Source organism: Emydura macquarii, unplaced genomic scaffold (genome assembly GCF_026122565.2).
Source record: "Emydura macquarii macquarii isolate MOO-44397 ecotype Brisbane River unplaced genomic scaffold, CSIRO-AGI_Emac_v2 contig_860, whole genome shotgun sequence".
In the NCBI taxonomy this organism is placed as follows: Eukaryota; Metazoa; Chordata; order Testudines; family Chelidae; genus Emydura; species Emydura macquarii.
In genome coordinates this window covers 125,753-152,322 of record NW_027130997.1, presented here as the reverse complement: position 1 = coordinate 152,322, position 26,570 = coordinate 125,753, and the positions used below count along the sequence as shown (strand labels likewise).

The 26,570-nt window shown below is 41.4% G+C and overlaps 1 protein-coding gene across 3 annotated transcripts in view; it reads left to right on the top strand.

Annotated features, from left to right (window-relative positions):
* Positions 1-26,570, top strand: part of LOC137149851 (arylsulfatase D-like) — a 29,911-nt gene that overhangs the window by 3,215 nt on the left and 126 nt on the right. Inside the window, exons 2-10 of one of the 3 annotated variants that reach the window (XR_010918851.1) lie at positions 1,101-1,250; positions 2,666-2,787; positions 8,144-8,266; positions 16,825-17,248; positions 19,162-19,298; positions 19,529-19,663; positions 21,526-21,688; positions 24,269-24,390; positions 24,924-25,551. Coding sequence is in view for 2 of the 3 variants with exons in the window: in XM_067543467.1 (XP_067399568.1) it covers positions 1,101-1,250; positions 2,666-2,787; positions 8,144-8,266; positions 16,825-17,248; positions 19,162-19,298; positions 19,529-19,663; positions 21,526-21,688; positions 24,269-24,390; positions 24,924-25,294 (1,747 nt within the window). In the remaining variant the exon portion in view is untranslated. Of the gene's footprint in view, positions 1-1,100; positions 1,251-2,665; positions 2,788-8,143; positions 8,267-16,824; positions 17,249-19,161; positions 19,299-19,528; positions 19,664-21,525; positions 21,689-24,268; positions 24,391-24,923; positions 26,560-26,570 lie in introns of those variants that run through there. The other 2 variants (XM_067543468.1, XM_067543467.1) reach the window with 2 other exon arrangements.

Below are 26,570 nucleotides of genomic sequence, written 5' to 3'. Positions count from 1 at the left end.
CCAGACCTAAGTTTCTCACCTGCCAGTACAAAGCTGTGCCACAAATTATCAATAGACGATTGCATAAGGACAGGAACTTTGCTCTCCGACATTTCAGTGGCTGCAGCTGCTTATTCCTTATTTACTGTCTGAAGCAGATTACTCTTTTATACCATTGAATTGTTCCTAACTACGTTTTCGTTTCCAGCTTGTATGTGAGGTGACAGCTGTTCTTTCCATGAATCCAGTGCTTAATTTGTAATGAAAGAAGTGTCAGGACTCAAGCAATTTGTTTACTTTCGTAACTGACAGAGCAAGCCTAGAGATGCCAGGGCTCAGCCCTAGCATGCCTTGGCACAAATGAAGTACTGCATACATCATATTTTTGGAGTAAACAACTTGACAGCAATCCTTTAAAAATGAAGGGCTCAGAAGTGGGGATTGATAGTGGGAGACTTTTTTCTTGTGCAATACTATGGACCTGCTACTGTTCTTATTCCAGCAAAATGACTGATTACTTCACCAGGTACTTTGCTAGAGAGAGAAATGTGGGGGCAGGCCCAAGGAATGCAATCTTTAACTGACATTGGGAGCAGCTGAGAACATTGTAACTCTTCATGAGCTGACCCTGTCCAAGATAGACAGACTTAGTATAATAGAAAGTGTGGGAAAAAATGGGATTGAGGCACTAAAGTCACTTTTGAAAGTTTTACCTTTAGACTATAATCCTGTTGCCAGCCTGAAAGCCGGGTAAATGGGATAAGGAATCCTCTCTCCCATGAATGCCTCTAGTGGGAGACCTTTGCAGAGCTCTTCCAGAAAGGCAGCCCAATGAGTAGAGTAACCTGCTTGGGGGCAGAGAGGCCAGTAGGTGGAAGGAAGGAACAGACAAGAGGATACACCCAGCAATGGATCCTCTGTCCTGCTGCCTCCTGTTCACAGCAGGCCCTGTAGAGTTGAGCTTTACACCCACACTTACATCTAGTTCCCCACTTCCTCAGCCATGGTGCTAGGGGCTGCATTTTGTCCTAAATTAATTCAAACCGTGAATCACATTAGCACTTCCCGTGTGAACAATACAGTGGTTCATACATGTAAAAAGTTATTTTACTGTGTTTCAGGAGCTACCAAGCCACTCTGCTGGCCTTATGCATGGTTCTAAAGACATGTGGAACGAGAGAAGCTGTGGACCCTAAACCCAATATATTACTGATCATGGCAGATGATCTTGGCATTGGAGACATAGGTTGCTATGGTAATGATAGCTTAAGGTAAAGGTTCTCTCATTACTATATGTATGTGTTTAATTTCTTCAGGTTGGCTACCTGTTTTATAGGCATAAAATAAGAAAGTCTCCAGCCCCAATGACTTTACAGTCCAAGAGTCCACTCTTTCAAACACTCATGCATATACTTAACTTGATGCATATGAGTAGCCGTTTTCAAGTCAATGGCGCCAGCTCATGTGTAGTTAACCCTATGCGTATGCACTTGCAGGATTAAGGCCCAAATAAACGATATGGGGGAAGGAAAGAAATGGGGGAAGGCAGCAACATTATTCTTTCCTCTTGATATACATTTCCTTTTTTCCCCTGTACATTAACCTCCAACTACTTGCCATATCATTATTGTTTAAACCTTGTCTATCTCTCTGCATATATCTTACACTTTACCCACTTCTACTTTTTATCTATCAACCTTGCTCTTCCTGTGCTTTGCTTTTCTTCTAGACCTCATCCATTTTCTCTCTCCCTTCTTCTGGGCACATGAGGCCTTCATCCACGGGATCCTGTGGGCTGGCACGCACTAATTTACTCATGAGGGTTGACCCACAAGGCTTGTATTCCCCCAGTCAGCCTGGGCTGTAGCAGGAGCAGACGGGCACGTGGAACACCTTTGGATGCTTTTCAGAGCCCCTCGTCGAGAAGCAGAGTCCTTTTACAGACAGCCCAGAGAGATGGCAGTGGGTCTCCTCCTGCCTCACATGATGGTGCTGGGGTTGCGGAAAGGAGAACTGTAGGCTTTCTGCCCCCATTGTCCAGATCTGCTGTTGGTGGAGGTGGGAAGGACTGGAAGGATTGTTTCCCTCCTTCTGCTGTTGCAGTTCTACCTCCTGGGAGAGTTAGCACCTTATAAAAGTATCATGATGTAACTATATCATTATATGCTGTAATATCTAATTGGTAGTGTCAACAATGACCAGTAACTGCCTTGCACACAAGAGCTCCAGACACCTGATAGGAAGTCTTGGTTCAATGAACTCCAAAATACAGAGCTGTAAAATGGCTGCTAAAAGTGACATGTGAAAAGCATTTGAATAGGAAGTCATCCATTCTCTGTTCATCATCCCACTTACACATGTAATTTCAGTAGTTTCTATTTTGCAGATAAAGAACTATTTGAAACCAGTGGCCAGATTTATACTTGAGGTAACTCATTAATATCCATGAAGTCACCTCAGGGATGAATTCGGCCCTAATTCTCTAGTGGTGAAAAGCTACTCATCCACTATACTAAACACATTCTTTGTTAAAATACATAAAGCATAAAGGAGCAATGCTTCAATGAAAGCATTTGAAAGCAGAGTTAGTTTTTCTTTATCTTGTAATAAGGTTCATGTATGTATCTATTCTTGAACTTGCTATCTACTTGTGTTAACATATTTCTCTCCTGTTTGTTCTTTGTAGGACTCCTAATATTGACCGGCTGGCAAAGGAAGGAGTGAAACTTACTCAGCATATTGCTGCAGCTCCACTTTGTACCCCAAGCAGAGCAGCTTTCCTGACTGGCAGATATCCCATCCGATCAGGTTGGGCACATTTGTAATGATATAAACAGCTGAGCTACAGTGGTCATCAGTAACAAGTCAGTAACTGCCAACAGTCACCATATAGTGGAATACAAGAAACTGCAGTTATTTTCTATCCTAAGTAGAGGAAAATACTCTGTTGCTGGTAACTCAGATTCCACTGGTAACTTTTGGTAAACAATGAACTTTTAATGGCAACCTCTGTGGAGGATTTTTACCACTTCGCAAACCTTTGACACAACTATATGAGAAAAGTGAAAGTCACATTTAAGTGTAACAGCTAGGAGTGAAAAGATGCCAATGTAAAATGAGATTCTTTACATCCTTAGCGTTTACAGACAATACTGTGTCCACTTTCTAGCATCCTGCTATGTTTGAAAGCTACAGACCCCAGGGAATACAGTGAGTTCTAGTGACCAATGGAGAAGCTGTGCGCCAGTTTTGAAAACCCTGCCATTATTTTAAATCCTTTTCAGCTGGTGATTGACATACCATAATAATTTCTTTATAGTGTGAAAGATCACAAAATTATACAAAAATAGAGAAATTCTTTTATTTTAGGTTAACTTTGCAAGGGAGCAAAGGGCTTTTATCAGATGGGAATATCTGCTATTTTATAGACTCTAATTGTGATTTGATACCATAAAGAGATAAAAATGTTAACTTTTCAAGATATTGTTGACAGCTAATTGTTCTTTGTACTCCTGGCAGTCTTCTGAGGAAGAATTTGACTTCTCTGTGCTGTTTTGAGTGGGTATGTCTTGCTCACATACTGATATCATTTGCAAGTCTTCTAACTACAGAACTATAGAAGTGCCTTGTAACCTGATATCAATATGAACACAAGCACAATATATATGTCAGTGTTTCTTATGTGAGTTACGAACTACGTGATATGCTGATTTGACATTGGTCTTAGCTTGCTTAAGATAGTGTAAGCCAAATACATAGAGGAGATGAAGTCTACTCTTGTGGTTAAAGCCTAGGACTAGGTTTCATTCCTTCCTGCAGAATGAAGATAATGCTTATCTGCCTCACAAGGGTGTTATGAGACTTAATTCATGTTTGTGAAGAATTTTGAGATTCTTGGGCAGAAGATCTTTCCTAGGTACTTATGTGGCCCCATTACTGTAATATCTGAGTGTCTTGCAACCTCCAATCTATTTATCCTCACAATACTCAAATGAGGTAGGGAAACATTATCTGCATTTTACCAAAGGGGAACTGAGCCAAAACAAGACTAAATGACTTACCCAAGAATACCCAGGAAGTCATAGAGTTTAAGGCAGGAAGGGATCACCTCGTCTGAGCTCCTGTGTATCACAGACCACCAACACCACCCAACAACAAATTAGGCCAACGTATTACAGCCCACAGGAGACTATGCAGATAATAAGAGGGACTGAAGTGCATCAGTACCTGAGGGCCCTGCTGCGCTATGGAAAAGATTAAGTGAGATACATCTAGATAATCCTGGCAAATGATGTGTACCCACATGCTATAGAGGAAGGTGAAAACCCCCCAAGGTCACTGCCAATCTGACTGGGGGAAGCTACGTTCCCAACCTCTCATGATGAGCAGTTAGACCCTGAACAGGTGAGCAAGAACCAGACAGCCACACACCTGAGAGAGAGAATTCTTGGTGCCACCTCAGAGCCTTGGTCCACCCTATCCAGTGTCCCATCTCCAGCTGTAGCCATGCCTGATACTTCAGAGGAAGGAGATTAAAAAACAAACAAAAAACCCTACAACAGAATACACTGGAGTGTGGGAATCCCTTTCTGACCTCTGCAGGTGGTCAGCTGACACCCTGAAGCGTGAGCTTTAGGAACATAAGACAGAAACCAGAAGTCAGCCCCAGAACTGCTGAGCCCTGTCCCCGACCATCACAAGCAATTCTGTCATACCATTGCACTCATAAATCTGTCCAGCTGTCTCTGGAAACTAGTTGCTTGCCCCTGCAACTGCTATTGGGAAGCTGTTCCAGAACCTCACCCCTCTGATGGTTAGAAATCTTTTAATTTCCAGACTGAACTTGTTCATGGTGAGTTTATATCTAACTGTTCTTGGGCCAATATTGTCCTTTAGCTTAATAGCTCTTCACCTTTCCTGGTATTTGTGCCCCTTATGTATATAGTGAGAACAATCATATTCCCTCTCAGCCTTCTTTTTGCTAGACTAAACAAGCCAAGTTTTTTCCAGGCTCCTCTCATAAGATAGTCCTTCCATTCTCCTGTCCATTCAAGTTGCTCTTCCTTGCACCTGTTCTAGTTTAAATTCATCGTTCATGAACATGGGTAACCAGAATTGCACTCAGTATTCCAAATGAGGTCATGTACAATGGCATTAATACTTCTCTATTTCTATTGGAAATGCCTCACCTGATACTTCCTAGGATTGCATTTGCCTTTTTCATAACCACATCACACTAGTGATTCATAGTCATCTGTGATTGACCCCCACATCCAGATCTCTTTCCTCTGTTGCTTCCAACTGATAAGACCCTCAGCTTGTAGCAGAAATTCTTATTATTAGACCCTAAGTGCATGACATTGACTTTCATCCCATTTCGGTCACTTCAGTCTTCCAGGTCATCCAGATCTTCCTGTATATCATTCCCATTCTCCTCTGTATTGATGATGCTTCCCAACTATATATCATCAGCAAATAATCATCTTTAGTACACTCCTACTTTTTTGTACCAAGGCCGTTAGTAAAAATATTGAATAAGATTGGTCCCAAGATCGACCCTTGAGGAACTATTTAGAAGGATTGGACATACACAAGTCCATGGGGACGGATGCAATGCACCCGAGGGTGCTGAGGGAGTTGGCTGAGGTGATTTCAGAGCCATTGGCTATTATCTTTGAAAGCTCGTGGCAACAGGGGAGGTCCCTGAGGACTGGAAAAAAGCAAATATAGTGCCCATCTTCAAAAAAGGGAGGAAAGAGGATCCAGGGAACTACAGACCGGTCAGCCTCACTTCAATCCCTGGAAAAATCATGGAGCAGGTCCTTAAGGAATCCATTTTAAGGCACTTGGAAGAGAAGAAGGCGATCAGGAACAGTCAATACAGATTCACCAAGGGAAAGTCATGCCTGACCAACCTGATTGCTTTCTATGATGAGGTGACTGGCTCTGTGGATGTAAGGAAGGCGGTGGATGTGATATACCTTGACTTTAGCAAAGCTTTTGATACTGTCTCTCACAGTAATATTATCAGCAAGTTAAAGAAGTATGGGTTGGATGAATGGACTATAAAATGGATAGAGAACTGGCTAGAGCATAGGGCTCAACGAGTAGTGATCAATGGCTCCATGTCTGGCTGGCAACTGGTCACAAGCGGAGTGCCCCAGGGGTCGGTCCTGGGGCCGGTTTTGTTCAACATCTTTATTAATGATCTGGAAGATGGGGTAGATTGCACCCTCAGCAAGTTTGCGGATGACACTAAGCTGGGGGGAGTGGTAGATACCCTGGAAGGTAGGGATAGGATACAGAAGGACCTAAACAAACTGGAGGATTGGGCCAAAAGAAATCTAATGATGTTCAACAAAGAAAAGTGCAGAGTCCTCCACTTAGGAAGGAAGAATCCCATGCACAGCTATAGACTGGGGACCGACGAGCTAGGCAGCAGTTCTGCAGAAATGGATATGAGTCAGCAGTGTGCCCTGGTTGTCAAAAAGGCTAATAGCATATTGGGCTGCATTAGGAGGAGCATTGCCAGCAGGTCATGTGAAGTGATTATTCTCCTCTATTTGGCATTGGTAAGGCTGCATTTAGAGTATTGTGTCCAGTTTTGGGCCCCCCACTACAAAAAGGATGTAGACAAGTTGGAGAGAGTATAGTGGAGGGCAACAAAAATGATTAGGGGGCTGGAGCACAGGACTTATGAGGAGAGGCTAAGGAAACTGGGCTTGTTTAGTCTGCAGAAGAGAAGAATGAGGGGGGATTTGATAGCAGCCTTTTAACTACCTGAAAGGGGGTTCCAGGGAGGATGGGGCTAGGCTGTTCTCGGTGGTGGCAGATGACCGAACAAGGAGCAACGGTCTCAAGTTGCAGTTGGGGAGGTCTAGTTTGGACATTAGGAAAAAGTTTTTCACTAGGAGGGTGGTGAAGCACTGGAATGGGTTACCTAGGGAGGTGGTGGAATCTCCATCTTTAGAGGTTTTTAAGATGAGGCTTGACAAAGCCCTGGCTGGGATGATATAGCTGAGGTTAGTCCTGCTTTGAGCAGGGGGTTGGACTAGGTGACCTCCTGAGGTCCCTTCCAACTCTAATATTCTATGATTCTAACTCCACTAGTAACTTCCCTCTGATCCGATAACTCACCTTTCAGCACAACCTGGTGCCTTCTCCCCTTTCAGACAGTTCCTCATCCACCTTACAATGCTTGTACTGATCCCCACCTTCCCTAATTTAACTAAGAATTTCCCATGTGGCACCATGTCAAATGGTTTACTGAAGTCCAAGTATATTAGTTCTACTACAGAAATCAGTTATTTTCTCAAAATGAAATCAGGTTAGACTTGCATGATTTACCTTTGGTAAACCATTGTTGCATTACATCCCCTTTACTGTTTAACTCCATGAATTTAATTATTCTTTCCTTCACAATTTGTTATAAAGCCTTGCTTACTACTGAGGTCAGACTAACAGGCCTGGAATTGCCTAGATCACTTTTTTTTCCTTTCTCAGATATAGGTATGATGATAGCTATTCTGCAGTCATATGGTTCTACCCTCATATAGATAGATCTGTCTGTGACAGAGCAGGGAATGGGACCTAGGATTCCCAATTCCCAGGTTACTGCCCTAACCCGTGGGCCATCCCTCCTCTCTGATGCAAAAAACCAGTGCCAAATATTATTTGTTTATTGTAAAATATTGTCTTGCTGTATCCTTGACTTGCTGAAGCGCTTCAAAACCGCAGTAATGAGTGTGGTGCAAATACCTACATTAGTATCTAAGCAATTTGGGACTGTTACCTTTTATTCTTATGGCCTTGATCCTGCAAGACTTATGTGTGTCCTTTATGCACCATGAATAGTTTCACTGGCTTCAAAGTTAAGTGCATGCATAAACCTTGTATGCAGTGTTGTTGTAACCATGTTAGTCCCAGTATATGAGAGTGTCAGGGTGGGTGAAGTAATATCTTTTATTGGACCAACTTCTGTTGATGAAAGAAATAAGCTTTCGAGCTAATACAGAACTCTTCTGTCTCTCTCACCAGCAGAAGTTGGTCCAATAAAAGATATTACCTAACCCTGTTTACATCTTGGCAGAAGTGGGGCCTGAGCGATGAAAACTATGACAAAGGAAGCAGAAAATGACTAGATATGTTTTGTTATGTATTGCAGGCATGGCTTCCAGTAATGGGTATCGTGCTCTGCAGTGGAATGCTGGGTCAGGAGGACTCCCTATAAATGAAACCACTTTTGCGAAGGTGCTACGTCAGCAGGGTTATGCCACGGGCCTTATAGGTATGTGAGAATATGTTTTATCGTGCATAGGCACAGGAAGTTGGTGTCTATATTAATAGTGATAATAATATCTCATAGACTTTAAAGCCACAAGGGACCATTATGATCATCTAGCTCTTATATAGTGCTTTTCATCAGTCGATCTCAAAGTGCTCTACAAAGGAGGTTAGTATCATTATCTCCATTTGACAAATGGAGAGACTGAGGCACAGGACTTGCCAAGGTCACCCAGCAGGCCAGTGGCAGAGCAAGGAATTGAACCCAGATTTCCTGAGTCACCATCCAGTGCTCTATCCACTAGGAAACACCGCCTCTCTAATATTTATTATGACTTTACACTCATCCTACATTGTAAAAAACTGGTACTGCTTCCTATTTGAAGTGTGGTAGAACCTAGAGACTCCCAATCGGGGCTCATGACCTAATGTGATAAGTGCGGTGCCCATACATAAGAAAACAACAGGGCCTACCCCAGAGAACAAACATTGCTATTGGACATCCAATCATCTGAAGCCAATGGAGCATAAAATAGAAGTGAAAAATGTCATGTGAAGTGGCATGGTTACAATGATTAGAACAACTGAGCATTGTGCTAGGTCCAGGCGCCTTTCCAAAGCTTAACAAAACTCTCTCAGTGCTTCCTTTGATATGTAGATAGACACACATCCAACAAAGGAAGGACTTTAATCATTTCATTTGGCTTTAAATGGGGAAAGGAAAATAGAAATTAACAGCAGGTGGGTAGTACATAACTGGCTAATATAATATGTTCCCCACTCATAGAAAGGTGAGCCCAGCCATTTTCAGAAATAGCTTGTTCTGTCTCTGGATTATTTAATAACAGTACTTCACATTTCAAATATCTAGTTGTTTTATGGTAGAGCATATAAATCAAGTTATTGGTACCATTTGTCTTTGTAACCCCTAATGATAGGTGGGAAGATCAGGTGCTTTTTTTGTGAGGAGGAGGTCTGAAGACTAATCCAGGATTTTATGTATTTATTTATTTATTTACAGATTATAGAATAAAAGCAAACAATAAAATATGAGTACATAAACACACAAGTAGAGATGTCAAAAAATCCTAGGACATGAAATCAGTTGAATTTGCTTATTGACGAATCATCATGAAAAAGGGAATATTTTGATTTTTTTCATCTGAATATTTTTTATATTGATTCATTTAGGTGAATTTCAGCCTTTTCACGGGACTGCTCCATACTTGCTAACAGTTACCACCAAACTTTTTCCTCAGCAAGGTTATTTTTAACTGAGATATTTCCTGAGCAAGAAAAGAGTGCTGTCTTACCAGCTCCCTAGTACAAACTCAGTGACCACTCTCATTTTTGGCCTTTAGCTCTTTCAGTGAATTAAAGCCATCCTTCTTTAGGTAGCTGTCTGCTTCTGACACTAACAAAAGATTCCTCTCATCTCATTTTACTTGGTCTCAGAGTGGATTTTGATGTGATCTAGTGTGCTATTCCACCTTTACCATCCTGGATCTAAAGTTTTTGAGACTCGTGAACCTTTCAGAATATTCTGGGGCTAATACATACCCAAGTATGTGGTAATCCACATTTATTTTAATTAAAAAGTGAGGTAGTGTAGAAACCAAATTTAGTATTAACATAGTTGCAAACCTCATTTTTAAGTATATTGAGAGCTCTGTTTGCTCTTTAGGCTGTGCCCTCGATAAATGATTTAGCCCTGAGTAAATGGGCTGTATCATGGGGAGGTCAACTGTGCTGGGGGAATGATACAGTTTTTGCTGAATTTAGGGCTTTCAATACCAGCGGAGGTGGAGAGGGCTTCTATGTCCCCCTTTATGGGCACAACATGCTAGAGTAATCAGACCCTCTGTAGAAAAGACTAAAGGCTGTGGCAAAACTCTTTTCTCCAGCATTGTGAGAGGGAATAACACAACTCCTGCCAAATTAAACCAAGGCTACTTGGCCTTATTACACAGAACACTGTATATGGTGGACAACAGCAATGATGTCAGTGATTATTATTAAAAATAGTTTTGTACCTTTAATGCTTGGATACCATAGTTTCCTCATGCACGCTGTCATGGTTTCGGGGCTAGCTGCATCTCTGTCCCCTTTTAGGTCTCTGAGTGCACCACCTCATACCTGTATGTCTCCTGGGGTGGAATTCCACAGTTGTCCCAGTATTACCCACAAAAATCTAGGGCACCCCATCTATACCCTACCGAGGGCACAAGGCATGATCGGGTTAATTTAGGTATCCCCACCCTTTCCCTACTGAGGGCTCGGGGTGTAAAGCCCTACCCTTACCCACGGGGCTCAGGGAAAAACCTGGTGAATTTAAGTACTTGCCCTTACCCACAGGACTCAGGGCTTTAGGGGTCTACAGGATCTTTTCCCAATGAAAGAGCCTTACACAACTGTGCTCTAAACATCTATTTATCAGCAATACATACATAATACACATGCCAATCAAATCTGTTACACTCACCACTCCCAATATCCAAACAAACTTTACCCAATGGCTCCACTCGTCTGGGTGAGGGGTAAGAGTTCTAGCAACTTGATGTTTTTATATTTGTTTTCAGATTTCAGCACTGTGCATACACAAAAAAAACTTTTTTTTTCCCCCACTTAGAATTAACCTGGGCCTCTTATCCTCAGGCATGATTGCTTTTTTCACATTTTTTTTTAAAAAGGAGTCTTTTGGCTTCCAGTAATTTGTTTGCTGACATGTTCATTATCTGCAACTCCTTTGTTCATTGTCTGCAGGTATGTTCGTTATCTGCAGCTCCTTTGTTCTGCCATATATGGACAGATCTTTTCCTTCCCTTTTCAGCTAGGTTATTTGCCTTAACACAGTTGCTTTTTGGCTTCCTTTTGGATCCAAAGCCAGTCTTAAGAGAGACACAATCAATTTTCACCAGAGTTCTGATTACTTTTCACTTTTACCTTCTGTTTTCAAAACACACACAACAATCTGGGGGGGGGAGAAAAAAACAACCATAACCTTGTGGCTCTTTTTTGAAGCCCTAATAGGATTTTAATTAAGTAGCATGTTTTGTTTATATTTTTTACCCCTTCTACAATATACACTGCATATTTCATGGGAAAATGTACATTCCCTCTGTAGTTTAACTTCTACAACATTACATTAGTCATATTAATTTTTACATAAAGTGTAATTGTTTATTTTGTGCTTACAGAGTTTCATGTGCCCTTATCAAGGTGATAGTCTGATCACTCAGAGTCACCGTAAGGCTCAGTCTTTTTAACATTGCTTCTTTTGTGCATTATCTTTTTTGTTCTTTTTCGGCAGCTTCAGCTGCTATTTATTACCAAAAAAAAGATTCAGAATCTCTTTCAATTCTTCTGGTTCTAGCTGCCCCTGCCATAGCCATGCCACATTTTCTGTTTCTTATTTTAAAAAATTGAACTTTATAAAAACATGGAAGTACCCAAAGGGTTAAATTAAGCCAAACCACAAGCTATTTGCCTGTGTCTGGCAAAGGGGTCTGCCTGTATTACAACTTTGAATGATAGATTCAAATGGATTTTTAGTGACATTATTAAAAAAGAAAAGAAAAGAAAAACAATTTATCTTAAATCTACAAAACAGGGTTTTACATACCAGGAATGTTGATTTGCGTCCTTAAAACCTTACATAATTACACATATATATATATTACACACACACACACAATTTTTCTTTTGCTTAACGTTTCTTGCACTATTTGAATTATTTTTACACAGCTGTACACAGATTACTTTTCTTTTTATATGTATGCAGGCAGTTCAATTCCAATAGAAACCCCTTATGTTCTTTTAGTGATTTAGATTAAATTGTTCATAGTGAAATGATTTAAATCGAATTGTCTCTTTGTCTGCACATATATTTACATTTACATGACTGAGTTTTATCAAATCCAGATTCTCTTCTTAGAAAACTACAGCTGTCACTCTTTAATATCTTCACAACTGTTACTTTTTAAACATTACCATATCTTTAACATTTTCACAACTCCCAACTGTTTAATTTTCCCCAAACGCTCTAGTATTTATGTCTACAAAACTACTTTTAACTTTTCACTCTTTTTCTTTAAATTACTTAATTCGGCATTCAATTTATAGTATCTTAGCTTATATTATTCTTTGCTGCCGTAGCTTTTAAAGTTTTACTGGCAATATAGTGTTATTTTAAACCCTTCATTATCTCACTCAGAGTGCTGTGTTTATCAGCTGTTCTTTTTACAGCATTACTGAGTTGATTCTTATGCATTTTATTTGTTTCTTTAAGGTGGTGCATTTTTCTTGTAAAAACTGAGCCACCATGTACAATTCCTGCAACATAGCTGCTTTAGTCTGTGCTTTCTTTACCTTGGGATTGGTTAAAAGACCGTATTAAATATTTATCTTAATGGTTGCCTCTGGGTCATTTGCTTAAAATGTTAGTGGGATACAGCAGACTTCGGTCATGCTTTGTTTAAAAAAAACAAAACAAAACTTTTCACATAGGTATCCAAAGTTTCCTCCATTAAGATTTCAGAAAAACAAAAGTGCAAGGCAGGGTGGGGGGGAAGCAATCCATTAACTCTGGGAGGTCATTTTAAAATACATGCTAGCAACAGCAAATGTAACAAACTGAGAAAAGAAAAGGAGATGGGAAAAAAGAAATATAAAGGATATTATTAGCTCTGAGCAAAGAGTGGGGTTCCATGAGTTAAAATAGTTGGGAACCAGCACTCCTAGTTTTTATCCTGGCTCTGGGAGGAAAGTGGGGGTTGTTACCTGCTCTTACAAACCTTGAATTTGTTCCTCCAGTATCTGTTGTTTTTGTTTGCATGCCATATGGATGGCAGGATTGCCCCTCTTTGCTGAAGTTGTTCCTGGGCAATTCTATGTGTTAATGCATTCATTCTAGATGTTCACCCTCTCACTCTCCATTTTTTACTTTGAAATTTTTGTTATGTTTTGTTGACTCCCCTGGCATCCAGTCACAGCTCCTGTCTCTTAAGGTGGTCTGTTAACTCTGCTACCATCCACGATTCCTGCCGTTTCCTTCTCAAGGGGGCATATGGCCTTTCGATGAAAGCATGGGGGGATATAACCATCCAAGATCTGTTCCCTTGGGATCAGTCCAAGTATCCCCTCCCCAAGTATTGTCCCAAGGGTCTGAAGTACTCCTGGTGTCTGCAGCTACTTCTCCCCTTACTGCTGCCACAATGCCCCTCTGGGCTCCCAACATACTTTTCAGCTTCTCTATTTGCTGTCTGCAGACTGAGCAGAGCGGTTGCTGTTTGCATGGACCTGATCCTTATTTTCTCTCAATACCATCCCTCTCCAAAGGCAAGAGGCCTTTTCCCACTGCCCATTTAGCAAGAAGGGTGGATTCCTCAGCTAGTTTCCACCCCTCTTGGTTTTTCAATTTAAGTTCCCATCCCTCCCTCTTCCCTGGAGTGTTTGTTCTGTCAAGCAGGCTGCAGTCCTTGTTGACAGAAGGGCACAAATATTCTGTCCAACTGCAATATAAGGCTCAATCAGTTTGGTCCAGATGACTAAATTGCCCGCAAGTCTACACCAGTTTGTTACTGGCAAAAATCTAGGGCACCCCACCTATACCCTACCGAGGCTCACGGCATGACCTGGTTAATGTAGGTACCCCCCACTTTTCCCTACTGAGGGTTTGGGGTATAAAGCCCTACCCTTGCCAGCAACTCCTAGACATACAGAGAAAAAAACAGTCTCTGCCTCAAAGAGCTTACAGCTAAGAGTATGTTTACACTGCAGATTAAGCCCAGGGTTAATCAGCTGAGAACCTGGGGCTGGAGCATCTACACTAATTCTTAACCCTACGTTAACAATTTTCTGACCTGGGCTTGTACCTGGGGCTCTGGCATCCACACTGTAGCACACAGATCTAAGTCAAACCAACCATATCCCAGACTCCCTGGCATTCTTCAGAAATGTGACTGCCCTAGCCCTTTGACCGTGGTGCACTGTGGGAAAACTTGACAGTCCACCCCTCACATTACAGGAATTTTGAACAGCCCCCCAGCATAACCTGCCAAGGAGTCATTTTGGTCTGTGTGCTGCAAGCTACTGCAGCCAGCAACATGGAAGAGGCGCCTTTTGAAGAACCTCTCTTCTTTGTGCTTTCACTCCTGTGTCAGGAAATGGACAGAGTTTCTGTGAGACATTTTGACGGCGTTCTGACCCACCAAAGGCACCTGACAGATTTTGTGATGGAGGAGGAGGAGGCAGAGGAAGCAGAGTACCCAGGCATGGCAGTCTCTCATTAGTTGATGCTGCTCACTACACTTGGTATAGCCTCTGATTGCACCTACATAGACCTGCACTTCTGGTGTGAGGCCACAAGCACAGACTATTGGGATCACATCTTCATGCAGACCTGGGATGACCAGCAGTGGGTCAGAACTTTCACATGAAAAATTTTGCATGCTGGATTCAGGGGCCAGCAGGGCACCATCCCACTTGACCAGGGGGATGCACCACTGCACCCAGCACTTAATCAAACTCATCGTAAAACAGGCATGAGGTTGGCAAGTTACCTGAGGTGTGGTTCTGATCCCTGATCTTCCTAAACAAAATGGAAAAAAGGTCCAATGCTAATATTGAATTGGATTTCCCCCTCCCAACTCCCTTTTTAGGAATTACAAGATTTAACAGCCCTTCTTATGATATTAGTTTTTAATTTGTGCCAAATAACTGATGACACTGCACCCATTGTGCATGTGCCTTTATGGAATGTCAATTTAGCTAGTTTATTTTTCAAGTAAACTAAATTTAAGTATAAGTCTATTTTTAGTTTTCAAGTGTCTTAGCATATACACTTGGGCCAAACTTGAATGTCTTAAAATAGGCACAAAGGTAACATTTTCAAAAGCACCTAAGTGACTTAAGAACCAGAACTCAGGCTTCTAATTCCCAGCACTTAAGTCAAAGTCCTGTGTCCTAAATCACTTAGGTGCTTTTGAAATGTTTACCCCAAATCTGTATTTAGGCTCCTAAATTAACATATACATGCCTAAACACTGATTAGATTGCCAAACTCTAGACACCAGGGTTTGGAAACTTGGCCCCAAATCTTCTTGGATAAAATACAATAATACTTTTTTTAAAAAAAAATTAAATGCCCCTTAACACACTGTCCCTAACCCCTGCTCTATATTTAGCGCCATATGTAAAAACACACGGGAGAAGAAGAAAAAACAGCTGGTTTGGAAGGGAGACTACATTTTTCCATCCTGCTCTAAGAGATCAGCAAGGTTATCAAGAAGAGGGTGGGACCATGAAAAGATGCAGAGGGATGAGAATCCATAGGAACCCTGGCTTGATCCCACCGAGATATCTGGAGAAACTTCCCTCCATGCTCCTTCCTGGTGAACCTTTGCAGCAAGGTCCTGCAGTGCTATGTAGGTTGCTCTTCTGGGCTGTTTTGTAATGAGCGACACAAAGGCACAGAATGAATTGATCCTGCTCCAAAAATCATTAACTAATCTGGTATTCTTATATGTACTTTAGCTGTGTAGGAAGGTGAACATGCTGCTTAAAAGTGACTGACTCCAGCTCTTGTATCTTCCCTTGGAGCTGATATGTGGTTGAAGTGGCCAGTGATTTATGTAGAAAAGAGCAGAGGAACACATACTGTGCAGCTGTGTGTTCCCCCTCTGTTCATATAGCTTTCTCCCATGGTTTTGCTATTCTCCACACTTTTCAGCAGGGGGAGCAGAGAGTCTATAATATGTACAAAAATAAGAAACAGGGTTATGTAACTTACTTAGATCATACTTGCTCTTCATCCTCTTAATCCACTCCTTGCCTTGCTCACTAGTCTGGAAAATTTGCAGCTCTGTCAGCTTTTTAGCTATCTGTTGATACCCAGGGCCATTCCAGGTACTCTTACTAAAATCCACGGTTTTGATGGCCTTGCACCAGAGATTCACCAAAATCTACGAGGGAAATCAGACATTTTCTGCTAGAATTTGGGATTAGGAGATAATACTGGTTTATGCAGAAGAAAGAATAAATTCACCTGGGCATAATTCTAAACGAAGAAACATTTCCTAACCTCTTTGAGTACTTGCCTTTGCAACTTTAAAAAAGTTCTTTTAACAGGTTTTGTGGGTTTTATAGCATAAATACAGAATAATGTTTTTTACAAAACAAATCCTTGCCCTGGGAACTGAGTCTTTGGCCCCAGGATCTCCTACAGGAATCAACAGAAACTCTTATGCCAGTGCGGAGTTCCACATAGGTTCAAGAATCCACTTCGATTTAGGGCCTGTGTTAAGGCAAGAACAAGAAAAGATAGCAAGCGCAGGGAGGAATTGAGGTCCACACTCTCTTTTGCATAGCAGGCACAGCTGAATTGCGGGGAGTGCTAGCTCCACCTTTTTACAGGTCCTTTTCAATGTTCTGGGCTGGGAGTTTCAAAGTAGCCTAGGAGATTTATGTGCCCAACTGCCATTTAAATGAGCATATAGCTCTCCGAAGTCTTCTTTGAAAATCCCAGGCCTAATAATTGTCCTTTTTTGTTCATTTAATTTTCAGGGAAGTGGCATCAGGGTTTGAACTGTGAAGCCCTCAATGATCATTGCCACCATCCTTGGAATCATGGTTTTGATTATTTTTATGGAATGCCTTTTACTCTTCTAAACAACTGTCAGAAGAACAAACCTCCCGAGCTGGATGCAGCCCTTCAAGCCAAACTCTGGCTTTACACTCAGATAATTGCCCTTGCCGTGCTGACAATTATCATTGGAAAACTTACTGACTTGATCTCCGCCAGCTGGAAAATAGTCAGCTGCTTTGCCTTAGCTGGCTCTCTTTTTTTCACTTCCTGGTATTCCAGTTATGGATTTGTGCAATATTGGAACTGTATCCTGATGAGGAACTATGACATTACAGAACAACTGATGAAGCTGGAAAGGACGACGGCCCTCATGCTGAAGGAAACAGTTTCATTTATTGAAAGGTAAATCAAGTCCTTCCTTCTACTTAAAGGAGACCAGATCCCAGGAGTGTTTTTAAAATCCTTGGTGCAAGTAGGATTTTTTGCATAAGCTGTGAATGTGTCTGGATAGATTTTTTTTTTTTTTCCCCAAATATATTTGAATCACACAACAGAGATTTCTGCTCACAAACATGCTGCTCGCTGACTTGGTTTCTGGAGCCAAGAAAAGAGCACATCTGTGAAATATGACAGATGTTAATGGGGAGAGCATTTGGAGTATTGACAAGCAGCTAAGCACACCAGGCATTCAACTTCATTTCACCAATCCTGTAACTGGAACTACCTGGAGCTTTCCAGTCAGAGAGGGTTTAACCAGGTGACATATGTGACCACGGACTCATTTTTCATTTTTTTATTATTTGCAAAACAACACTGCATAGCTTCCTGGGATATCAACCAAATGCTAAAAGCTTTTTCTAACTAAATCTATCTCTTCCTATTTATCATGAAAAAATACTGGGCTAAAGTCCATGGTATCACCTGAAGTATAAGTCATTGCGGAACTGAGGCATCATTGGTGATCCATGTGACCTATATGGGTGGAATTTTCAAAAATGCCAGGTGATGTAGGAGCACAAATCCCAGTGAAAATCAGTGGGATGTATGCTCCAAAGTGCTTTAGAAAAGCTGTAGAGAGAGTAAGTAATGTTTATAGAGATCTTGTGATGGGCTGCAGCCTGATGGCCCATAGTCTCCACTGGATCAGTGAAGAGTGGCACCATCACAGCACAAGACTGCCACAGATAAACATTTTTAAAACAACCCGCAGTCCATGGGCCATGCTCTTTGGCAATCCCTTACTTTTTGTGGTTCCGTGGTTGTTTTCCACACCACGACTAGCTCATTATCCCCTCTTTTAGGCTGCATGCTGCTCTTTCTCTCTTGACAGCCCCCCTGCTCTGTTAATGGAGAGCTCTTGCTTGTCCAGCTCTACATAACCCTGCAATTCTCCTACTGTGGTTGCCTGACTATTCTCTCTGTGCCATATATTGCTCTTACTCCCTTTCAGTCAACTTTTTTTTTAATATGGCGATATAGACTAATAAACCATATTCAGTCTGACCATTTGATCCATTTGGCCAGGTATACTGCCTCCTGCAGCAGCTCATCCCCCTGGTTGCTCATGTGAAAGGGAACAAACAAACAACAAAAGCCCCATGAGACATCCAGATAATTGTACTATACTATACGTAGCAGACACAACTTCTTCTGGTAAAAATTTCAAAAGTGCTTAAGTCCCATTTTCAAAAGTGATTTAGGAGCTTGTCTACTGACTTTCAGTGAAAGGGTTTCAGCAGGAGTTAGCTCACACACTTTTAAAAATTCCTCTAGGCATCTCTCTGCCTTTTTAGGCATGTAAATACCTTTGTAAGTAAAGGTGCCTAAATTCCTTTGAAATTGCTCAGTCACTTGGGTGTTTTTGAAAATTTTACCCTTCCTGACTACAAGTGATGACTGTTTTACACCTTGCAGCATGAAATTTATTTCTGCCTAACTGTTCCATTATTATGTGTCCCTCTTTTTCTTTCACTTGGTTTCAAGCCTTCCAAGCCACCACGCTCTCTCTTTCTCTTTATTATGGAGTAGAAAATAGCTCAATTTTGTGTTGAGAGGAAGCCCTTTTGAGGAGGTTCTGGGATAATTCTCCCTGAGGAAATTGTTTTGAAAATACATGCTATTTGGTGCATTGTAAGGGAAACGCTAGTGTCATTCATTGTGCAGAGAATGAGGGAGAATGAACTGGATAAGCCAAATTGAGGCCTGTGGCATTATGTCAGGATGAATGTGGTCCTAATTATTATGTATGCGTGTGAATGTGAAAGCCTCTAGAATTTTCCAAATGCACAACAAAAATATCAATTTAATTCTTTAAGAAACAAGCATGGACCATTCCTTCTCTTCGTTTCCTTTTTACATGTTCACACACCCCTGTTCACCACGGAGAAATTTCATGGGAAGAGCAGACATGGCTTATATGGAGACAATGTAGAAGAAATGGATTGGTTGGTGGGTAAGTGTCCTTTGTGAAAGAGACTTTCTTTGAACATGTATGGTTGGGTTTTAAAAGGTGCAATACTGATATTGACCAAGCTTTTAGAGTCTTGAAAACTATTATAGATTTCTGCGAGGGGTCTGCAAAGCATTAGGTTCCTAATTATTTTAATTAGATCTTGATCTTTTTGTTTGATTCACAGCAAACTTTTGACTGTTTTTCTGACTGTTTTCTCTTTTAATTTACAGGCAAAATTCTAGGTGCTATTGACAAGGAAGGTTTGAAAAACAACACATTCACGTATTTTGCCTCTGACCATGGTGGACAATTGGAGGCCCAAGAAGGAAAAGCCCAGCTAGGTGGCTGGAATGGTATATATAAAGGTAAGCAATACTGTATGATTTCTTTTAAGGTTAGAAATGCAATAGAAAATTAATTTGCTTGATTAACAATGATGTGTTCAGTGTGAGTTGGGTTCTGTTCCTGGTTCTAACCTAGATGTCATGTGTAACTATGAACAGCAAACTTAATCTCTCTGTGCTCCATTTGTCCTTTCTCTGAAATGGAGGTATTAAGCTTGCCTGTCTCACAATGGTATTGTGAAGCTTGCATAATGCCTGTAAATGATTGCAAGATCCTCAGATGGAAGCTTCATAAAAGTGCAAAATATTTGTATTAAACTAGATATTAACTGCTATTTTGTAGAGAGTGAGAAGAAATTGTAAAAAGTGGTACCAAAAAAAAGCTTTCTTCTTTGAATATACAAGCTTTAGACATTCACAAGCTTAAATAGCATTTTTTGGAATCATTCCTACTAGACAGTAAATGTGCATGATTTCTATGTAGTGATGGTTAACTAAGTGCATGGCTAATTAGTACTGAACAAAAAAGGAAAGGCAATTACTATGTGGTTTTGTTGCTTTCAATATGATCTGCGCAAAAGAAATGCCAAGCATAAAGTGTGTATAAAGCTTGTATTAATTTTGCAACCTGGCCTGATTTCTAGTGCAGCACTTGCCAAGTACTTAGCCATGGACCAAGACTTGAAATTCTGACTCTCTGAGCTGTGAAAATTGTGTGCTACTGAAAGGGAGAGTTCATCTGCTCTGGGAGAGGAGGAAGAGGAACTTTTCTAGCTCCTGGCTCTTCCTTATGTAGCTGGACTATAACGTGGCTCTGATTCCTGCCCTTGAATGGGAAGTGGCTTTCCTCCCTAGCTTATAGGTTTGGTTAATGAGATTGATGAGTTCTGGAGGGAGACCGGGGGGGAACATAGTTGCAAAGGCGAGCAGCTAAAAGACATGGAAGCCTGGTGGCTATATTGGGCATACCCAGCCGTATCACAGCACTTAGGCAGTCTGAGCATCCAAATGCTTGATCCATGCATAAATCTTTTTCTCTCTGTATCTGGCTCATTCTTGTGTGTGATGTGTTAGGGAAATGCATTTGACTGAAAGTTCAAATAAGGACGTATGATAGCTTTCATATTATTCAGATGCTTGTTTCTGGCCTTGACATTCTTGGGTAACTTTTTCAAAACCACCTAAGTAACTTTAAAGCCGAAGTCTCATTTTCAAAAATGAAATAGGAACTTAGGTTTTAGGCTCCTAAGTGACTAAATTCTATGTGCCTAAGTCACTTTTGAAAATGTTAGCCCAGGTCTAAACAGAACCAATCTGTACTGAAACTCTGAATTAAAATGGGGACAAGGCTCTTTAAATGCTATATAAGTTTAAGAAGAATTTCACCCCCTTCAGACTTGTGTGTTCTCAGAATATTTCCAATCCCTCCCTTTTTGCTAGCCCATAAGTCTATTTGGTGTAGGCTCTCAAAAGTCTCCTATCACACCACTACAATCACGCCCTACAAAAGGATGTAGACTAACAGCTGAGTGCAGAGAGAGCTATGCGAGGGAAAAGAGAGAGAGAATTATTGCTGAAGAACACATGTTTAAAAGCTTGCTTGCCCATTTTCCCATCTATCCCATGCTGCAAATCATTGCAGAGACATTAATTACACATTTTTAGAGGATGTTTGATTTTTTTTTTTTTTTTTTTTTGAGTGATTCTGTGCATTTGCAGCCCTCTCAGAGTTTATAAAACCAAAACTTAACCATGGAATTAAACTTTAGGGATGAGCAATGTGCTGCTGCCATCTATCTGTAATTTCATGTACAAATCTTATGGGTAGGTTTGTATTAATGTCTGCTAATGAGTCATAACTGTTGTATGTCACTTTTCTGTAGGTGGAAAAGGCATGGGAGGCTGGGAAGGGGGGATCCGTGTGCCAGGGATATTTAGATGGCCAGGAGTCTTTCCTGCTGACACAGTTATTGATGAACCTACAAGCCTGATGGACATTTATCCCACTGTGGCTCACCTGGGCGGAGGGATAGTGCCCCAGGACAGGTATAGAGATAATAAAGCATGTTCACTCCCTATAATCTGTATTGCTGCTTATATTCTTGCTATACTTTACATTTATAGTGTCGTATGCATTAAACCATGGGCTTTGATGGCCTATGTTGCCGCTATATTCAAGCACAATGTGTGACATTGCTATGGGTTATAGCATGTAGTGCATGGGGGTTCGGATAGATGTCAGAACAAGGAAACCCCAGAGAGTGTGAATTGAACTAATTAAGGGTATGCCTACACTGCAATAAAACACCTGCGGCTGGCCCGTGTCAGCTGAGTTGGACTCATGGGGCTCAGGTTCTGTCGCTATATCATTGCTGTGTAAATGTCCAGGCTCGTGCTGGACCCCGAGCTCTGAGACCCTTCCCTGTTGAAGGGTCTCAAAGCCCAGGCTCTAGCCCAGGCCCAAAATCCTACAGTTCAGTTTTATAGCCCCGTACCCTGAGTCTCGCAAGCCCAAGTCAACTGACACGGACCAGCCACGGATGTTTAGTTGCAGTGTAGACTGCATCCAATTAAAAACACTTAGGATAATAGAAGTGCAGGGGCCAAGCAGACATACCTATGGGCCCCACAAGGGCCCTAATGAGTAGGAAGGCTTGTGGTGGAAATCAAGGAGAGGGAGGGGATGGAGTTGCCTATAGGGGATCGGACAATTTCTACTGAAGTCTGTGGAAACCGTAGAAGGCTTTTCTCCCTCACACACCATAAAGACCCATAAATCTCTCCTCCTGATCCTCCCTGCAGCCCCTCCTCCTCCTTACAGCTTGTCTTCCAAAGCATACCTTTTTTTTTTTTTTATCCATATCTCTCCCTGTTGCTTGCTCTCTCACAACAAGCGCTAGACAGAGTGGAAAGACCTTCTCCAGCTGTGCCCCGTGAGAAAAGAGCAGCTCTTTCTATTGGCGCACACAGCGCTAACCCCACTTTTTAGCAGCCACGTTCTGTGAAATGTACTCCTATTCCTGAGGAAGATAAATCTCCGATTAGTGTGAGGAGAGCTCCTAGCATGCTTCTCCACCACACCACTGGGCAGAGAAGAAGGCAGTCAGACACCCCTACTTCCCATAAAATTACTCTGCCAAGTGCCGTGCTGTCTGTCCTACAAGTATTGCCCATCCATGCCTCTCCTGTCTGTGGAGGAGGCCAGAGCATCTCTTTCTGCCTCGGCCCTTACCCCAAGGGCTGTAACAGAGGGAGGAGTTTGCAGAATGAATGGAACTGCAATTTGTAATCCCTTTCTCATGATCATTTAGGCTTGAACACTCTGTTGCCTGGAAGCAGATGCCCCCTGCTCCCTTAGCAACTGGAAGACAGCCATTTGCCTGCAGAATACTGCTACTGTGAGAGGTAGTAGAATCTAGGGTAAGGTCCTGGTCGTCTTGAAGTCAGAGAGAGTTGTCACTGACTTCAATGGGCCTCAGATTTCACCTCTAATGTTCAGTGTCCCCACAAAAGTGTGGTGAGAGCTGTGAGTGGGGAGGCCATCCCTCTAATGCCACACTGATCCTAATTGCAGCAATGTCAGAAATACACACATCAGGGGTAATATTTTCAAAAGCACCTAGGTGTCTTTAAAATGGGACTCTTAAGTCACTTAGATGCTTTTGAAAATTTTGCTCTAGGAGAAAAGGGAAAAATAAACTATCAGAAAAATGCACCTAGATACAGTTTGTGAAATACATTTTAGAGATGCTTATACATGGGAGAGAAAAAATTACTTGCCAGTGTTGTTAGAAGAAAATTATTAAATACTAAATTAGGCCCCAATTCAGGGAAGCATTTATGTGCTTAAATCATCCCTATTCAGGAGAGCATGCTTAAGTGCTGTTCTCATTATGGATGCTTTCCTGAAGGGGAGCCTTAGTTTTCCATAAGAACTAATTCCTAATAGAAACTGTTTGCATACAATTCAATAGGATGAGCCTGACTTTTTGTTTTAAATAGCATTTAGGGATTTACAGTATTTGCTTAACTTCTCTAATAGCTTTTCTAAATGTATGGCATATGCAGCAGGGAAATTATATACAGATACATATGTAAACCATCTCTAGATGTAGTGCCAGTGGCACTGCGAATTTTCTACTGCAGAGTGAGTAATAAGTATAGTAGAACCTCAGAGTTATGAACTGACCGGTCAATCACACACCTCATTTGAAACCAGAAGTCTGCAATCAGGCAGCAAGGCAGCAGAAACCAAAAAAAAGATCAAATCTGTATAGTACAGTACTGTGTTAAACATAAACTGCTAAAAAAATAAAGGAAAAGTTTAAAAATGATTTGGCAAGGTAAGGAAACTTTTTCTGTGCTTGTTTCATTTAAATGGAAGTGATTAAAGTGATTTTTCTTCTGCATAATAAAGTTTCAAAGCTGCATTCAGTCAAAGTTCAGTTGTAAACTTTTTGAAAGAACAGTCATCATTGTTTTGTTCAGAATTACAAACACAAACAAATTACAAACATTTCAGAATTACGAACAACCTGCATTCCCAATATGTTCGTAACTCAGAGGGTCTACTGTACACTATTTATTGTCCCAGTCTGGTGACATCTCTTATCTCCATCACGTTAGGGTAATTGATGGTCGGAACCTGATGCCTCTACTACAAGGAAAAGTTCAAGTGTCGGAGCATGAGTTCATGTTTCACTACTGTGGGTCATACTTACATGCCGTCCGATGGCACCAAAAGGACAGTGAGTATAGACATTCTCCCTATGATGGATACAAACTCTAACAAATATTTCCTCCTCATAGGCGCAATCATTATAGCAATCACTAACTGATTGCTTTTCTGCAATAATCATAGTAAAATTGTCTGTGTTTGGCACAAGTTCTGTTGAACCTATGGATTGACTCCTAAGATTCTTGTTAAGTGAAAACTAGCATGGAAGTTGTAGTGGTGTCTCATGCCAGCAGGAGGTGGTGCCATAGCAAAGGACTGTTTGCAATCAACACAGAGAAAAGGTATAAGAGGAAATTTAATGAAAATATGTACTGTACCATCCTACAGAAGTTTTCACGTCCACAATGTCTAGTGTCTTCAAAATCAGTATCTTTTGTGAAGGACTTTAAGGTTTATAACTTTGCGTATTGTTGTTGGTAAATATCTTTATGTTCCTTAAAGAAGCACTCTCAAATACTATAGTGCCATTTTATACACATATCTAGATCTGTTTTCTCTCCCGTATTTATATCTGGTCTTTATATCTGGTTTCTCTCCTGCCAGGTGGCGCACTGTGGAAGGCTCATTATGTGACCCCTATATTCCATCCAGAGGGTGCTGGAGCATGTTATGGAAGAGGAATTTGCCCATGCTTTGGGGAAGGTGTAACCCATCATGACCCTCCTTTGCTGTTTGATCTCTCCAGAGACCCTTCTGAGGCCAAACCTTTATCTCCTGACACTGAACCCCTGTTTGACTCAGTAATAAGCAGAATAGAAAGAACTGTTCAGGAGCATCGCCAGACCCTGACTCCAGTCCCACAGCAGCTCTCTTTGTACAACATTATGTGGAAGCCATGGCTGCAGCCATGCTGTGGGACATTCCCGTTTTGCTGGTGTGATAGAGAGGGTCACAGTGCACACACTGTTCTGTAAAATGGGTGGCTGTTCATAAAACCTTGCAACTGTGAATGCTCTGCTACAGTCCACTCGTTGTAATTTCATTTCTGAAAATCATGTCTTCTTTGGGCCAAATTATACCTAAAATACCCATCTCTATCTCTGCGGAGCAAAGAGACTGAAAGTGGGGGAAACGGGTTAGCATATCATTCTCTCCCATTACCTAGGTGCGTAAAGTGCACTCCTTGTACACATGGAACGGGACCTGGAGAGACTGTGCCTTCATATGAAATGTATAAAATAAAAAACTTACTTTGTATGTTTACGTTCAGCTTGAGTAAAGAGGCAGTGTAGATGCAGTTATGGCGCTTGCATAGCTAATGTCATTTGGTGTTGTATAGCTGCAGAAAAATTCCTCCTGTGGGTGTACCCTGTGTCTACACTAGGGGGCTAAGCCAGCATAGGCGTAGCAATAGCCTTAATGTCCTGTTTGCTACACTGGCTTCCCTGAATTTCTGGCTAAAGTCAAGGTCTCAGTGTTAATATTTGGACAATGCTTGCCTCTTCAGAAGGGTGAGGCATGTGAGAGCAGGAGACAGGGCATTGTTTTGTTTTTTTTTCCGCAGTAGGTCCAAGGTTCTGGAACTCATTACTAGACCAGGGGGGAAATGACTACAAAGCTCATGACCTTTAGAATGAAGGGTAAAAAACCGTCTGTTCAACATTGTGAGGGTTAGTTAGTTGCTCTTAGAAATAACCAAACAGGTTGTCCCAGGGGTGGATTGGGGAGACAAAACCCTTTATTGCCTGCTTGTTCCACCTCGACGCCACGAGTGAGCAACAAGGGGGTAACTTTACAATTCTTTTATCCATAACAGTATGTAAATGTATCCATTTTCAGCAACTCCCCATAGACCCTTATTTGGTTACATTAACACCTATAAAATGAATATTAACAACTACATGATGAATACAATTATACCTGCCCCTGTTTGTTATTTACAGGATTACCATACAGAAGTCAGGCACATCACTTTAAAACCTATAAATTTTACACTAACATTCTTTGAAGTAAAGGCATGCCAGGGAGAGAAGGAAGATAATGCTGTCTTCCCACCAAAAGGCCTTGCACAGAAATAGCGATAGACTTATCCCCTGCACAAATGGCCAGGAAGGAGGAGAAGAAGAGAGAGAACAGACTCTAACTAAAACTCACACCAATTAACAGAAACAAAGTTTGCCCTTGCCTTGACACCGTTCCCTGTAATTTAGGCCTGATCACTTGTCCACTCTTTACTCTTTACTCTCGTAC